Source organism: Mustela erminea, chromosome 8, assembly GCF_009829155.1.
Source record: "Mustela erminea isolate mMusErm1 chromosome 8, mMusErm1.Pri, whole genome shotgun sequence".
NCBI classification, from domain to species: domain Eukaryota; kingdom Metazoa; phylum Chordata; class Mammalia; order Carnivora; family Mustelidae; genus Mustela; species Mustela erminea.
The window spans coordinates 97,785,787-97,803,222 of record NC_045621.1 but is presented as its reverse complement, the minus strand read 5'-3'; the positions used below and the strand labels follow the sequence as shown (position 1 = coordinate 97,803,222).

At 40.2% G+C, this 17,436-nt stretch overlaps 1 protein-coding gene and 1 long non-coding RNA gene across 2 annotated transcripts in view; one reads left to right on the top strand and one right to left on the bottom strand.

Moving 5' to 3' along the window:
* Positions 1-10,493, top strand: part of LOC116596739 — a 100,066-nt gene extending 89,573 nt beyond the window's left edge. The window contains exons 3-4 of the long non-coding RNA XR_004288294.1: positions 5,597-5,723; positions 9,695-10,493. This is a non-coding gene — a long non-coding RNA (uncharacterized LOC116596739). The remainder of the gene's footprint in view (positions 1-5,596; positions 5,724-9,694) is intronic.
* A 4,256-nt stretch (positions 10,494-14,749) lies between these two features.
* LOC116597098 (proline and serine-rich protein 2-like) overlaps positions 14,750-17,436 on the bottom strand; it is a 9,036-nt gene continuing 6,349 nt past the window's right edge. Inside the window, exon 3 of the mRNA XM_032354344.1 lies at positions 14,750-15,941. Within this exon, the coding sequence (XP_032210235.1) occupies positions 15,925-15,941 (17 nt within the window). The 3' untranslated portion in view covers positions 14,750-15,924. The remainder of the gene's footprint in view (positions 15,942-17,436) is intronic.

Genomic DNA, 17,436 nt, shown 5'->3' with positions numbered 1-17,436 from the left:
GCCAAAGTAGAAACTTTCAGCTATTCACTGGGTAACAGGGAAAGCCACTAGAAGGTGGCAGGATAATTTATTGAATTACTGAACTCCATTTGTTCTTGTAACATTTTCTCTCCCCCCACCCGTTATTTTCATCAGGATTTGCAGCTCTCTGTCTCAGGGCTTATGACTGGTCTGAGAACAGAAATAGCCGAAGGCCAAGGGATCCTGGAGGGTTGATAGAAATCTAACCTCTATGGCTGAAGAGCTCTGAAGGACCTCTGCTAGGTTTCTTTGAGGAGAAGGGGAGGATATTTTGCCTTCCGAAGATCCAAGGCTGGAGAAAAAGTCCTCAGAGGCACTGAAATCCAATCACAGTCCTGGGCTGTAGGCACCCTGGCCTTGCTCCCAGTGGCACTGGGGGAGCTTGGGAGTGGTTTTGTGGTTCTTTGGTGGAAAAGATTGAAGCAAGAGAGACACAGGACATGAGTTGGTTTTTGAGGTGGGTGAATCAACAGTAACTAGAATGGCTCTTGGTCAGCACCAGGATATTTGCGCAACTCTCCTTGGGCTATAGGTGCCCAAAGTTGAAATCAAGTTGAATTTCTCACCGGTTTGGTAGAAGAGAGGCTCATAGTGATAAGTTGATTTAAAGAAATAGGGTATCTTAGATACTTCATTTTGTGCATTGATATTCATTTAATAACATAACCAATACGTTTTACTTATTTCCTTCACTGTTAATGTTTATTGATTCTGGCTAAGATAAAGTTCTTGGCCTCACTTTTGATTGGGGGATTATATTAAAATCAGCTGTTAAATATCTTAAGACACTCTAAGCCATTAACACTTTAATGTGACTTAGCCCTTCAGTTTTCTCTGTATTTGATGACTTTGCTGAGCACACCTTGGAAATGTCTATTATCTATGCAGAAAAATAAGCCTTGCAGAGAGACAGGGGGAAGAGAGCGATGAGAGGAAAACGCGGCGATTCTACTCTTTAATCTGATTGTTTTGGTGTTTAACTTCCAATCTCTAAATAAGCTGTCACAATCTTGGACATAGTTATAAGATTATAACTAACTGTAACATGGGACAGGAAATACCATTTTTTAGCTGGGTACAGTGAACAATATCTTGACTCTAATGGAATGGAAGAAGAGAGAGTGCCTATTGAGTAGGTGACCAGTGCTCACTTCTATGTTCATGTAATTAAAAATATTTTTCCTATTTTTAGAAATCATGGCATCTGATTTTCTAAAGAAAAATTGTGGAGAATGCTGAAAAGATTGAAAATGAGTCCTTTGAATAAAACTGTTCTAGATTTCCTCTAATTAAAATATTTTTATGTATGTAGAATACTACTTGCAGTAATATGCTTATTGAGAACTATAAGCTTTCAAAGTTGTTTCAGAGAACATTATATAAGTTGATGGTCCTAACAGTCCTGTGTGGTGAGACCTCTATCATATAAATATGAAACTGAGTCATAGAAATAATAAATGTCTTCCCCAGGCCTACATGACTATGAGTTCTAATTTATTCTCTAGTTTTTCTGCTTTAGCATCGTGTGGGAACATTATGGGAAGGGGACTTTTCCATGAAGGGCTGTAGTGGTGTTGGGATGGGAGGGAAGTTGGTGCATACGAACATGGCACCAATGTCAAAATCACCTGCCTTCCCTTCACATTGTTCTTCCTCTGAATCACTGCGTATTTGTCAAATAAAGCTGGAATCCCCCTCCCTGCTACTTCAGAACCGCCTTACACTGCTTTCAGTGTAGCAATAAGCCTTGGCATCAAATACTATGGTACAGGTACTGTGTGGATTCCAGATCTTCCATAAGGCACAAAATCAACCTGGTGATTATGGACATTTGGCTATATAGTTAGTAATGCAATTGTTAGTGGCTTATGCTCCATGTTTTTCTGCATAAGGAAATATCAACAAGAGTAAGAGTCACAGACTGTTTAATAATAGACCTAATGAGTATGGCAATAAATGGTTACGTGGGGTTGAGGGAAACTGAAAAGACTTTGCACATTTTATACATTCAGATATCTTATAATTCTTGTTTTCATTTAGTTCACTTAAATTGTGCTTGCATAAGAGACTTTGTGATAGAAGGAGGGAAAAAAATCAGTGATCATATTAGATCTAAGGGAAAAATGTGGTGATTAAAGCATGTTAATTGTTTTAAAAGATTTTATTTATTTGACAGAGAGATTACAAGTAGGCAGAGAGGCAGCCAGAGAGAGAGGAGGAAGCAGGTCCCTGCTGAGCAGAGAGCCCAATGCAGGGCTCAGTCCCAGGACCCTGAGATCATGACCAGAGCTGAAGGCAGAGGCTTAGTCCACTGAGCCACCCAAGCACCCCAAAGCATGTTAATTTTAACTGAAAAATAGATGATTGTTTCCCTGGATTTTACCCCTGTCACTATTTAAACATAACTTTTGAAAGCTACATAGACATACCCAATTGAAGCTTTCGCAGTACAAGGTATTAAAAGCACATTACAGACCACAAAAATTACTGATAATATTTCAAACATAACACATCTGTAAATTCATACTATATATACTATTGCACACCAGTAATCTGAAGAAACTAAAGTTTCTCTTTTAAATTCCTATCCATATTAGAAATTTAATTAGGCTCTCTCAGTGTTTAAAATCAGTGAAAGTATACCAAACACATACTGCCAGAGGTATTTATTGGGGTCTTTTCTTTCATATCACATAGCTTCCAGGTAAAAGAAAACTAAACTCTATTTTATAATTTCTTTTTATAGATAATTTCAAACAGAATAATAGAAAATAGAAATTATGGAATACTATAGGAAACCCACACACACTTATCATCCAGTTTGACTGATGATGAGTTCATGGCTTATCCTGTTTCATCTATACTCTTATCCTGTGGTAGATTACTAGATGGTTTCATATTTTTGACCACACCTTCCACTGAGAGATGGAACCTAATTCCCTTCCCCTTGAATGTGGGGACCATATTAACTTGACCACAGTAACTTGCTTGACCAGCAGGATGGGGCAGGAGTATCTTTCCAGTATTTCCAAGGTTAGGTCATAAGCCTTGAAGCTTCCATCTGGATCTTTTGGGACACATTCCCTGAGAACTCTGAGCAGCCATGTCAAATCTGACAACCTTGAAACTGCTGGTCTGAAGTCTCAGTTGAGTCTAGCCTCCCATAAATAAAATCATCTCTAAATCAATCAATTAATCAGTCAAATCATCTTAGAGCCTCTGAACTTTCCCATCTGCTAACCAAATGCCACTGAGTGACTTCAGATGGTACCACATGGAACAGAAGGTTCCCAGGGCTGAAACTTGTTCAAATCTCTAGCCCTCAGAGTGGTAGGATTTAATAAAATGTTTGTTGTTTTAAGCCACTAAGTTTGGGGTTATTTATGACATTGCAGTAGGTACAGTGGAACAATCACACAACCATTATCAAGGGCAACCATAATTAACAATAATTTCTTAAGATGCTAAATATCCAGTTTTCGAATCACAAATCATCTTTATTATCTCATTTTTTAAAAAACATTTTGTTTTAACCAAGATCTAAATAAAGTCCATGCCTGGCAACTGATTTTTATATCTCTAAATCCCTTTCAATCTGTTGGTTTCCTCTTCCTTTTATTCCCCTTTCAAATTATTTGTTTAAGAAACTGGATTATTTGTCCTCAGTTTCCCACAATGTGGGGTTTCATATTATTTCATACATTCTCCTATCACTGGTGCTGTACATAAAGAGGCTTGATAAATTTCAGGTTGATTTGTGGCCAGGCTGGTTCAGAGGTGATGGTGTGCCCTTCCATCAGGAGGCACATTGTATCAGGCTATCTCTTGTTTTCTGATGCTAGCAGCCACTGACAACCGTTGCCCAGATCCATTCATGAATTCAAGGTTGTGAAATGGAGATTGTTTCGGTTATTATGACGTGAGAAAAGATCAAAGAATCTCAGGGCATATAATAAGGAAGTATGTATTTAGCTTATTTCCCATCAATTTCACCTCCTCTTGTTTGCAGAAGCAAACCGACCTACAGCCAGATCCAAAGTCAGCAGGTGGCAAGATGGTTCTGGCTGCAATGGGAGGTGAAGAGGTAGGACACAGGCCACAACCCATGTGTGACCTTTCAGGTCAGACTATAGGCAATTGCAAGGCTTTGCCCCACAGACCTCAGGGGGAGAATCTGCCCTGCCACGCCAGACAGGGTACAAAGCACATTAGAGTCACTGGAAGGTACAGAGAGGGACTCAGGTCCCTTCCCGCAACCTGCTGTGCTCTCATACAGGGCTGCATTCCTAGCCCACATGCCTCCATTCAGATCTCAATTTACTGAAAACCTCAAGTGAGGCCCTTCCAGGTATAGCCTCCAAGACCCTCATCAGGACCTTGGCCAAGGCATTTTTCCCCACTTGAACCCAGGACTTTTGTACTCCGGGCCCTTTCATCTGTCCCTCCTCCTTGAATGTGGGTTGACCACATGTGGAGTCTCCGAGTCCACAAAAGACAGGAGCCTTTTGTTCAGGGCTTCTTCGACATGAGCTGATTCTCCCCATCTGCAGAGCACCCACCTGACCCTAGACCTGTGTTTTTCCACGGGAAACATGGGGACAAGGTCGGGGGGTAGTTGGTGCTTTTCTCTTTTGCCTTTTATCTGCATTGTTGCAGTAAGTGAGTAAGGCTGAATGAACTGTTGCTTTCAGTTTGGCTGTTGTCCTAATAGACTGTGGTAACACCTGTGACTCAATAGGGGACATAGCAAAGTTACATAAAAAAGGGTGTGGTTACTGGAAAGAGTGAAGAATTGGGTCAAAACCCAATCTATCGAAGTGATAGTCTATTATTATTTTTTTGTTATTAATTAGAGTATCTCTATAAAAAGAAACTTATTAGTTTCTCAAAATGTTGACATTTAGCATGTTCCAAAGGTAACAAATGGATTTTATAGGATTTTAAAAAGATTAACGTATAGATTTCAAACATATTTGGCATTTACTTATTTATTATTACTTTAAAGATTTTATTTATTTATTTGAGAGAGCGAGAATGAGGGATAGAGAGAGCATGAGAGGGGGGAGGGTCAGAGGGAGAAGCAGATGCCCTGCTGAGCAAGGAGTCTGTTGTGAGACTCAATCCTGAAACTCCAGGATTATGACCTGAGCTGAAGGCAGTTACTTAACCAACTGAGCCACCCAGGAGCCCCATATTTGGTATTTAAAAATCTATTGAAATTACTATTCTGATTTTGCTCAAATTATCCCCCAACCCCCCCCCCTTTTTTTTTGATGGTGGGAGCTTTGTGACATTGCACTTGAAAATTTTTGATATGACCAAGTAATCTTTGGTGGCTTCATTGCTTCTGGTATGACAGGTTGCCTCAGACTTGAAGCCAGGCATTCAACACTTGATTTTATAATAGATAGATCAAGTGAAGGAGGGTTAACTTCATTTTTAATATATTTGAAGGCAGTTTATTTTTAGTTGAAAGATTAAGTAATTTTGTGACCAGGAAAAATTGGGTATAAAATATGCTTTAAAAATTTAAATTTTTACATATGGTGGTGAGATTGTTTTCACTGTATTTCAGAAGGAAAGCCAAAAAGCCAAGCCATACTTGGTGAGCGTTGACTTCAGAGAGAATGAGGGAGGAAGATCACCACTGTATCTTACGTCAGCTTTATCCTTTCTTCAGAACTGAAACCAGGGCACAGAAGGTAACATCTTGCTATGTTTGGCTTTACCCAAATCTTTTAGATGGCACAAGTACATCTTCCTGAAGTCAAATATATTTAATTCATTAGTCAGTGCAATTCAACAAGTACTAACTGAGCTTTACCATTGTGTAAAAGCAACCAGCTGGGCTCTGTGTACAATGCAGAAGAAATACATGAGAAATACAAAATATATTCCCTGCTTACACAGTCAAGCTGGAGGGACAAGATAAATGCAGGAAGAATTAGATTACGATCCAGGATAATATGCAATCACATGTTCAAACAAGTGACACTAATACTTATTGCTGTAGGATTTTAGAGGACAGAGAAATTAATCAGCTTAGCATGGTCTGAGATCGATTTATGGAGGGCTCATTCCTTAATACAAACCCTGAGATGGATTTATGGAGGAGTTGTTCCTTGATCCAAACCCTGAAAGATGAGTGTCATTTCCATGGGTTGAAGTAGAGTGGGGGTGGACATGGACACAGTTTATAAGAATGAGACTAAAAATGGCCTGGAAGACAGTGGGGGTGCTGGTGACCTTGCAGGAGAAGGCTCAGGCTGGGAAGTTGGGCAAATACATTTGGAAGACAGGGGCCAGGATCAGTCTCCTGACAAGTTTGAATGCCAGGCAGAAAAGCTCAGATGTCAGGAAAGTATTTGTGCCTTTCATCTCAACTGCCAAGATGTTTGCTGTTAACTAGTAGCTAGCATATTTATTTCTAGAAAAAATCCAGGTGTATGATTAAAGTAAGAAAAGATCTATCAGAGTTTGAAGTGGCAATAGAGTATGCAGAATAGAGACTTAAGTGAATGGCAAGGAAAATGAGGTAGTAAATTCAAAGAGCAGAGTCGGTCCATTTATTTAACAAATATTTATTGAATACATACATAGTTAATGCTGCAAGTCATGTAGAGACATTGAGGATGGAGAGGAGTATCATTCATTGAAAACCTATTAATGATCTGAATAATCGGAGAAGAATCAACATCTTAATGTAGATGACTTAATAATATAATTCTTAGTAGTAGAATTTCAGGCTATGTCCTCGTCCAGTAGAGGAGGTGTTTTTTGTCATACTTGCCTTTCCTGTCATCTCAGATGATCCCACATGTTCACACCTATACTACACCCATGTGTTCTGCCACACTTGAAAAGTGAGTTGATCTCCTCCAAACTGTTAATCTCTTCCTTTATCCTCTCATAATCCTGGTTTTTAAGAGCTCCTAGGAGGAAGAGGGAGCAGTAACAGCAAGGGTTCTGAAAAGCTGAAGACAACGCCAGTGACTCCAACAATCTTAACTGTAGGCTAGCTGCTGTGGGAGCGGGGAGCTTCTTTAGGAAACTTTGTCAAAGAGCATTTGACATGCATTCATTCTATTAGTTAATAATAATTTAGCTCTTTTCATGTTTTAGACAGTGATCCAGAGGCTGGGGATGCTGTGGTGAACAAGACAGAAGAATTTCCTTGACTCATGGGGTTGGTCATCTGATGGAAAACAAAGAAAATAATAAATCATGTGGCATTTTCAGTTAGTGCTAAGTGCTACAAAGAAAAGGATATGGTGAGGTAGGATAATGGAAAGTGATGGAGGTGTGTAGGTGTGCAATGATGGTAGCACAGTGGATTAGGGAAAATGTTTCTGAGGAGTTGACTTAGAATTTTTCAGGAATAGAGTTCCAAGGAAAGGAAATGGTGGATGCAAAGGCCCTAAGGCAGGAGGGGCTAAGGATAACGGAGCGACTGACCGCTAGAAGGTGGTGTGGCTGAAGCCTTCTGAGCTAGAGGATAAATGGCAGTAGAGGTGGGTAGGGGCACCTGTATTTAGGGCCTTGTAGGTTCCATAAGAATATTGGATTATTCAATGCAAAGAGAACTGTAGATGACTTTGAGAATGGGAATGATATGTTTCGATTTACATTTTTAGAAGATCATTCTAAATGCAGCTTAGAGAAAAGGCTGTTAGGGTGCAAAGGCCTATCTATAGGACTTTATAGGCCTATATAGTGCAAAAGCCTATCTACAGGAAGTACTTTTCATAGTCAAGGTGAGTGAGAGGTGATGGTGGTTTGGACTAGGGTGTGGGGGTGGAGGCTGTGATAAGTGCCTAGACGTATTTTGAAAGTAGAGCTGGCAGAACTTGTTGATGTACTTGGGTGTGAGAAAAGAGGTGAATAAAGGCTAACACTCCCCAACCCCAGGGTGAATGATATGCCCATTTACTGAGATGGTGAAAGACTGGGAGAGGAGGAGGTTTGGCACTTATTAAATATTTGTTGAATGATCCAGTGAATCAAACAATCAATGATGCTCCAAATCAGGGTGATGGGGATGATAAGTATTTTCCTTCTTCACTATGATGAGATGATAAGTGTATGCGATAGCTGGGAATCGTTCTAGATCATCATAGAATTTCAGGCATTGGGATATAGAAACTTTTGAAAACACACAGAGTATTTAGGAGTGTCAACCAGTCAGCCAATAGTCTACAAGAACTAGCGCCGAACTGAAGCTCAGAACATTTTCAGGGCTTGACGTAAGGGATGGAAGAAAAAGAACGAGACATTTCCCTCTAAGGCCTCTGACTTTTACCTTGACCATTGATCTACCAGTTGAGAAGTTCAAGGGGGAATGAGAATGTAAATTTTTTCTTGACTGTGTACGAATAAGCAATTGGATGCTGCCCCTTCAGCTGGAACAGGGAGCTAGAGAATCTCTCCATCCAGGTTTTACAGGCTTTCATCCAAATGTAGTTTTGGCATATGTTGCCTAATAAGAAAAGCACAACACTTCCTGGATTGGCTGAACTCCCATCTCACACACAAACCTTGCTGTAGCCTCATAAGGAAATCATGCTTATAGCAGATGGCAAAGGTGTAATTTCCATTTGAGGAAATTGTCTTTCACTCTTCTTTGCTGGATGCTTTCAAGCAACGGCCAAGCGTATGCTTAATTTCCAAATTCTTTATTTTGAAGACTTTCAACTTACAGAACACAACCAAGAATTGTACAATGAACTCTCATACACTCTTCCCCTCCAGTTTCTAATTGTTGGCATTCTGCCAATTTCTTCTTAATCATCATTTCTTTATAGGTATACGTTCATATAAATGCACACACATGCATTTATTATTATTCTTACTTTTTGTGCTGTGGAACCATTTAGGAGTAAATTCCAGATATCATAACCCTTTACCCTTTCCTGATGTATTTCCTGATAGTCTCTTCTATAACCACAGAACAATGACCAAATTCAGCAAATTTAACTTTAATACCCGTTATTACCTAATGTATGGTCCACTCTATAGCCAAATTGTACTGGGTGTCCCGGGAATAGCCATTCTAGCATTTTTTTCTTCTGATTCATTGTACTGTATTTAGGTGTCATCTTATAACATATTTGATGTCCTCCCTCTTTTCCTATCTCTACAGTCAGAGCCTTTATGTTAAGATATCTTTCTTTCCTTCCCTTATTTAAGTCACTAGGCATCTGTTAAATGGTTACCATTATATTAGGCCAAGGGAGGACAAAAAAAAAAAAAAGAAGGAGAGAAGAAATTTCCTATTATGTCATTTCTTGAGAAGACAATATTTCTATTCATGAAATGACAAGACCATAGCTTCGAAGCTATGCATAGTCAAGTGTGAAATAAGGTATATGCAAGAGCTGAAGGAATTTAGAGAAGAAGAAGGAAGAAAGAAGGGACGGAAGAAGGTAAAAGAGAGGGAGTGTAGGATCAAGGTTAGCCTCCACTTCTGTGAGTTGGGCTCGGCATTTTTCTCCTGGATGTGAAGTTGGAGTGTAACCCATCACCAAAGTCTTTACAGACACCTTGAGTAATTCTGCCTTGGTCCTTAGGTTGAGCATCATTGCAATAGAATCTGAAAACATCACAGTGAGCAAAGCAAACTGCTCGTCCTGTGCATTATTCTGATGTTGGCTGGACCTATTTCTGTTTGTTTCAGGTCTTGGATGTCTATATTAACTTCAAAACACTTCATTCTAAGTAAGGAGTCTCAGTAGGGGGACACCTCCATGGAAAATTGAGCTTACTCTCCAGTAAATCTGTGAGTAACATAATTCCATTAATTACACCAAGATAGCTCAACCTCAGCACTATTGACATATTGGGACAGGACTCTTGGTGGTACTACTGACATTCTTGTTTAAGGGAGTATCCCAAGTATTAAAGGTGTTTAGCAACGTTATTTGCCTCAACCCACTAGATACCAGTAGCACCTCCCCATTGGACAACTGAAAAAAATCTCCAGAGATTTGCCAAATATCCTTTGCAGGGATTAAAAAAAAAAAATTGAGAACGACAACATTAGACTGAACTCCTCAGGGATAAGGGCCATTTCTGATTCACTTATTATTGTGTGGCATGCACTGTATCTGGCACAGAATAAGTACGTGATAAAGAGCAAGTTAATGAATTAAAGCACTAGATTTGTGATCATTTGCTCAGTGTCCCGATTGTGTTTGTACTCAGTTGTCCCCACTGCAGATTTGCTCAGGGATTGGACAAGGAAGGGTTGGGTTTGCTCCATGTAATTGTTATGATGAAAGTACATTTGAATTAAAATTCAAAGCCCTGGTTGACCCATTGTAGAATACAGACAGGCAAATAGAGCTCAGTATGTAATTTCAGATCTTCCTGAACTTATGATGGAGTAATAGCCTGGTAAGTCCATCATACATTGAGACTATAGTAAGTCGAAAATGCATGTGAAACGCCGAGCCCACCAAACACCGTCGCTTATGCTTGCTTACCTTAAGTGTGCTCAGAATGCTTGCCTTAGCCCACGGGTGAACAATATTATCTAACACAAAGCTTTTATAATGAAGTACTGACTATCTTACAGAATTGACTGGCTGAAAGTGAAAACCAGAATGGTTGTATGGGTATGGACTGGTTTTGAAGATACTGGTTATTTGCCCTTGTGATTGCATGGCTGGCGGGGGGCTGAAGCCTAATGCCTGGCATCACATGAGAGGAGCCTACCGCCTATCACTAGCCTGGGAAAAGATCCAAATTCAAAATTCGAAGTATAGTTTCAACCGAATGCCTATTACTTTTGCCTCAACATAAGAAAAATTTAAAAATGATGTACAAAAAACCCCAACCATGTTAAGTGGGGGACCATCTGTAGTTTCAGATTTATTCATCTCATTTATTTAAAAGAAAAGACCATTGACAGTTTAAGTCTGGCAGGGAAGGTGGTGGGATGAAGGCAGCTGATATCTCCCACTGAAAATTCCGGTGTGGAATATACGGAGGGGTAGGTTTTCATGCCCTTGGCCGGGGGAGGTGATCAACCTGGTCTATGAAGAAAACTGAAAGGTCAGTTATCTAGACCATCAGAAACTCCCTTTTAGCTGAAGCGGATGCACGTTGTGAAAAGAACCTTTTGTTTATTTTTGTCAGATGGGAGCGTCAAGCAGAAATGGCTTGTATATGTAAAATCACCACATTTAAAATACTACCTTAATCCGATTCAGAATGCTGGTAGAGGGTAGGGGAAGGGCTTATATGAGAACCCTCTACCTCCCACTCAGTTTTGCTGTGAACCTAAAACTGCTTAAAAAAAAATAAAGTCCATTGGGAAAAAAAGATCCTGACCTTTGCTAAGACACTAATGCTAAATCTAGTGGGTTCTAACGACATTTTTCCTGTTTTCCTAAATTTCCTGCGTCCTATCTCATACTTAGTGATCTCAAAAATCATACCATTTCAGTGATAACAGCTGCTTAATGATGCTTATTCCTGGCAGGGGGAGAAGCTGAAGTGAATGAAGGTCATTCTAAGATGAGGATTTTCCCACAGCTTTGGCTGCCTGGTTTGCTCACCTCCCACACCTTTCTGAATTTCAAAGCACCTATTTTATACTCTTTATTGCACTGCAGTTCAAAACCCTTGAAAGCACAACACAGAGGATTTTGGAAGGTGAAGCAGTGCTCTAGGTATTTTAGGTTTTGCGAAGTTCAGCTTTTAAAATCTAACCTAACAAGAACCATATACACAATCGTTTGCTACTTAAAAACAAAAACAAAAAAACAACAGGAGACCTAAGATTTAAATGCATCTTTTAGGAGCCCAATTCAGGGTATTTACAACAGAATTTATACTCCCCCGCCTCCTGCGACACAGTTTTCTGGTTAGTACCCTCTATCATTAGTTGGTTCTTGACTCCTCTGGTTCGCAGCTTGGAGCACCTCTCTGTCTGTTTTGCCACATACTTCCTTCCTCCTTTCCTCCCTCCCTCCCTCCCTCCCTTCCTTCCTTCTTCCTTCCTTCCGACTTTATTCATTTTTGAGAGAAAGAGCATGCATGCATGAGCAGGGGGAGGGATGAGGGAGGGAGAGGCAGAGTTCCCACTGAGCAGGGAGCTGGCCAGGACTCAACCCCAGGAACCTAGGATCATGACCCGAGCTGAAGGCAGATGCTTAACTGCCTGAGCCACAAAGGCGCCCCTATTTTTCTCATTTCATGCCTGGATAGTTGACCACTAGTTTTATCTTTGATATTTTCTGGTGGCTATCATAGATATCACAGAATCGGATTTGATACAACTGTTCCATGGTTCTTGTTCAGTTCCTCTTTTTCTGCATGCTCAACCAGTTTTATTCACTCAAGAAATAGGTGCATGTTCCAGGTACTCTTTGAGCCACTAAAGATAAGCAGATCATCAGTGCTGTTGGGAAAACACTTAATATGCTTCATGTCAAGCCCACATCCAATTCATCGACAAGTTCTATTTTCAAAATCTATCTCGAGGCTCTTCATTTAGCTACATTTTAATGCCTTTTCATCAAGCCATAGACACCATCATCTCTCAGGACTCCCATAGTGACCTTCTGATCTCTCCGTTTGCTCTTGATCCACCCCTAGTCACCCCTTGGTTTTTGAAAAACCAAAGCAATTTCTTTTTTACCATCACCCAAAATATTGTCACTTCCTTGCTTAAAACTGATCAATTGCTTACCACTGCCCTAAAAAGGGAATTGGCTGCCATCTGCCTCTCCATTCCCATCTCATACCTTTTCTTGTCCACCAAGGCTTAGGAACACCTGGTCTTCTTTCTTAAACCCATCTGTTTTTCCTCCATGGCGTTACTTTCCCCACGGCCCACAGTTCTCCTTCACTGGGTTGGTCTGTCTTTGGAACCAAAGCCACCTGCTTTAGAGAAGCCCTTCCTTGATACATCTGTTGGAAACCAGCCTATCCTACTTACTAACACATCTCCATGTTTACTTCCTTCAGAATATTTATCACTTTCCATATGAACGTTTTTAGGTATTTGTTTGCTTATTTATTGTCTACTTCTCCCCTTTAGAAAATACGCTTTAGAATATAAGGGCCTTGTTTGTTTTGTTTATTGCTATATCTCTAGGTGCCTTGGGGTTTAGGTCATTCTTAGATGGTCCACTATCTTGAAGAGAGCACAGAACACTTAATAGTAGACACTCAATATTGAGCAGATACTCAATAAATATTTGTGGAGTTGATGGATATATCCCCCATATTGTCTAGCAATGGTCATACAAGAGACCATCAATAAATACTTTTGCTCAATTTTCCTATGAGGGTCTGTGATAGGAAAAGCATCTTTGCAAAATTATATAATTTTTTTAAAAATTTTATTTATTTATTTGAGAAAGAGAGAGCACAAACGCGGGGGAGGGGAAGAGAGAGAGGGAAAGCAGATTCCCTGATGAGCAGGGAACCTAAGGCAGATGCTTAAGGGACTGAGCCATCCAGGTCCCCCAAATTATACTATGTTTTAAGTTAGAGTTCTAGATCTTGTTCTTCAGAGTTACTAGGAATTACAATGTCATAAACCTATGATATACAATATTCAGTATAAGTAAAAATAGATACATACACGCAGTTGTACGAACCTGTAGTGCAATACTTTCAAAGAATGTCCTATACATGGGGAACCTGGGTGCCTCAGTGGGTTGGGCCTCTACCTTTGGCTCAGGTCATGATCTCAGGGTCCTGGGATCGAGCCCCCAGTTGGGCTCTTTGCTTAGCAGGGAGCCTGGTTCCCCCTCTCTCTCCCTATCTGCCAAATTGTGATCTCTCTCTCTGTCAAATAAATAAAAAGTTTAAAAAAAAAAAAAAAAGAATGTCCTAGACATGGGGCACCTGCATGGCTCAGTTGGTTAAGCATCTGCCTTCCGCTCAGGTCATGATCTCTGGGTCCTGGGATGGAGCCTCAAGTAGGCTATGTTTTCAGCTGAGAGTCTGCTTCTCTCTCTTCCTCTGTACCTACCCCCAACACCCTGCCCTAAGCCCTGCCCCACCCTGCTCATGCTCTCTTTTTCAAATAAATAAACTCTTTTTAAAAAGAGAATGTTCTATGCATGAAAAGGCACATTTAAATATTTAAAATTATAACATCATGGATAAACTTCACTTACTAATGTGTCCTTTTGTGAACTCCAGGAGCAAAACCAGGTCTGTGAATGCCTGGCCAAAGAGAAAGTCCCAGAGATATCTTAAGGTTTCTCAGAAATGTAACTTTGGCCACAAAAGCAATTCTCCTTCAACAGAATTGCTACCTAGAAAACACTCTCTATACCTAGAAAATCTACTCTAAGGGGTAACTTAGAGAAGTGAGATGGTTGTATTCTGTGCCCCCCCCAAACACTCTTGCAAATTAGCCAGGGAAATGAAAGTGGTGGGCAACACGGCTGATGGAAAAGAGCTGCTGTTAAGGAATGGACTCAGTCATTTTAGGTCACTAAGCACGGAAGTCTCCCTTTTTTGGAGTTTCTAATATTCGTAGGTTGAATATTTTTATGAATTAATTAAGCCAAAGTAAAGAGGGACTCTTTCATGTTTCCAAAACATAAGCCTGCCTCCACCTGACAGATGGCTCTCAAAAGCCAAATGGAGCCTGGGCAGACTGAGCCTCTGTGACACGAACTACCAAGCATGGACAGCTTGCAGAAGGACACCATTCTTGGGGCTTTCCGCTTATAACCTGAATTCACCCAAGCTTTCAAATGGTGCGTCTCATGCCCTGAAAGTTTTCCTGTACCCCTCTAGTGATATCTGTAGTTTGAGATTCTCTAAACACATGCACATGCATGAGGTTTTTCTCTTTTTTAAAAATTACTTAGAAGTGAGAATCATTCCTTATAAAATGAACTGTTTTAAGTTGAACATTCACTACCTCCACCATGTTTTGCAACCACCATTCACATCTATTTCCAAAATATTTTCATCATCCCCAAAGGAAACCCTATACCCATTAAGCAGTTGCTCCCTATTCTTCCTCCTCCAATCCTCTGACAACCATCGTTATATGCTCTGTCTCTATATGGATTTACCTATTTTGGATATTTTTATATAAATGGAATCATACAATATGTGACTTCTTGTGTTTGGCTACTTTTACCTTAGAGCAATGTTGCGAAGGTACATCCATGCATTATTCCTTTGTATGGTTGAACATTCCATTATGCATATGGACCTCAATTTGTTTATCCATTCATTCATTTGTGGACATTTGGGTTGTGCTATAGAATGAATGCTTGTGTCCCTGCCCCCATTCATATGTTGAAACACTAATACCCAATGCGCTGGTATTAGTATTTGGGGTCTTTTGATGATGCTTAATTCATGAGGATGAAACAAACCACCATGAGCGGGAATCACGCCTTACAAAAGAGGCTCCAGAGAGATCCCCTGCCCTTCCCTACCACGTGAGGGCACAGAGAGAAGGTGCTGGCTGTGAACTAGGAAAAGGGCTCTCACCAAATTACAACAACGTCAGTGCCTTCATTTTGAACTTGGCAGCCTCCAGAGCTATGAGAAATGAATTTCTGTTATTTAAAAGCCACTCAGTTTGTAGTATTTTGCTATAGCAGCCTGAAGGGATTAAGGTTGCTTTCCCTTTGGGCCACTGTGAGTAGTGCTACCACGAACATGTGTGTACCCATAACCAAGCTTTCTCTTCCTCGGGGAAACCATTACATGTGGCGTACTGCAGAGGGCTTCCACCTGTCGACATCATTGTTGTGCTGCTCTGTACCCACTTCCATGACCTTGATGGCATCAAGTTTGTGTGGCTCTCATTTTCTCTTTTGAGGCATATCCTTTTCGAATGCTGCTTGTTTCTCAATTTCTTACAGAATTTTGAAAGGTAGAAGCCTTTTTTTTGTTACTTCTCTCCAGTAGTCTTTAGTGAGGCTGAGATGCTAGAAATGAGACAAATACAAGGTTTTACTTAATATTGCTCTTCTTTTCTGCAGACCAAGTCTTTCTTACTGGGCCACAGTCGTGTTCCCTGATTATTTGTTTCTTAGGATGAACCATTTTCCAGGAAAGCCTCAGTCTTCATGTACCTGTCACTGATTCCCAGATAATCACGAATGCCTCTTAGACTCAAGCTAGAGCTCCTGTTACATAGAGAGAAAAAGATTCACAGTTAAGTCTTCATTAATAGGTACATAATGTTCTGAGATAACTTGACTATATCAAACACATGTGGCTGTTTATTCAGATATGTCTACTGGTCATGGTCACAAATTTGACAGTTTTATAAAAGATGGAGCCTAATTCCCATACATTCTATCCGCTCCACTTCCCCACCTCTCTGGTATATGAGCTGGACTTGGTGATTTTTTTCTAATGAGTAGACAATGGTAAAATGATGATGTGGCTTTCAAGACTAGGTCATAGAAGATGTTGTGATTTCTTCCTTGCTCTCCCTCGTACTGCTTGCTCTGGGGGAAGCCAGCAAGCCACTATGTCAGGAGGACACTTAAGTAGCCCGAGGAGAGGTTCACCAAGGGAGGAAGTGAGGCCTACTACTAAATAGCAAGGAACTGGGGCCTCCTGCTCTCAGCCATGTGAATTAGCTTTCTTAGAAACATAGCCACCGGCCCCATTACAGCTGTCAGGTGATGGCAGCCCAGCCACCATCTTCTGGACTGCAACCTTACGAAGAAACCTTGAGCCACTGAGCTAAGCCACTCCCAAATTGCTGACCCAGAGAAATTGTGAAGTAAATTTTAAATCTATTAAGTTTTGTTAAACAATAATATATAATTACTATGTTTATTGAAAGAGCTGGACTTTGCAGGATACAAACAGAAAATAACATTATTCTTTCTTGTCTTTTCCCCTAATAAACATGCTTTCTTGCTTTGTTCTTTGCTGTCCACGATGAAATAATAGGCATGTTGCTTAGCTTTTCTGGATACTTTTAGATATTAAAAAGACCACTTTTGTCTAATAATCATATAATTTGAGCTAACATTCAATTTAAGTTTCACTCTGCTGCCAACTCAGGGATATATTTCAAGCCTGAAAGCCTGTCATCAGGAGGGAAGTGTGGCTGGTTTCTTTATTTTCCATCTTGTTCTACTTCCTCTCGCTCACTCCCTAGGCTGGCCCTAGGATGCCTCTGCGGATAGGGGGTGGGGTAGAGGAAGGAAGCTCAGTAAGGAAGAGAAAAGGTTTTACTTGATTGGTTTGGCTGTAATAGGACATCATGACATTTGTTACTCTGGGAATGGTATAGTAGTACACTAGAGTCTGCCTGTGCCAACTTGCAAGAGCTAATTGTTCAATGTTAAGCCTAGCTGTCATTAAAAATTAAATTATATATTAACTTGTAATTAAATAAATGTTTTAAAATAAGATAAATACTCATCATCTCTTAGTTAATTAACTACATTTTACTATCAT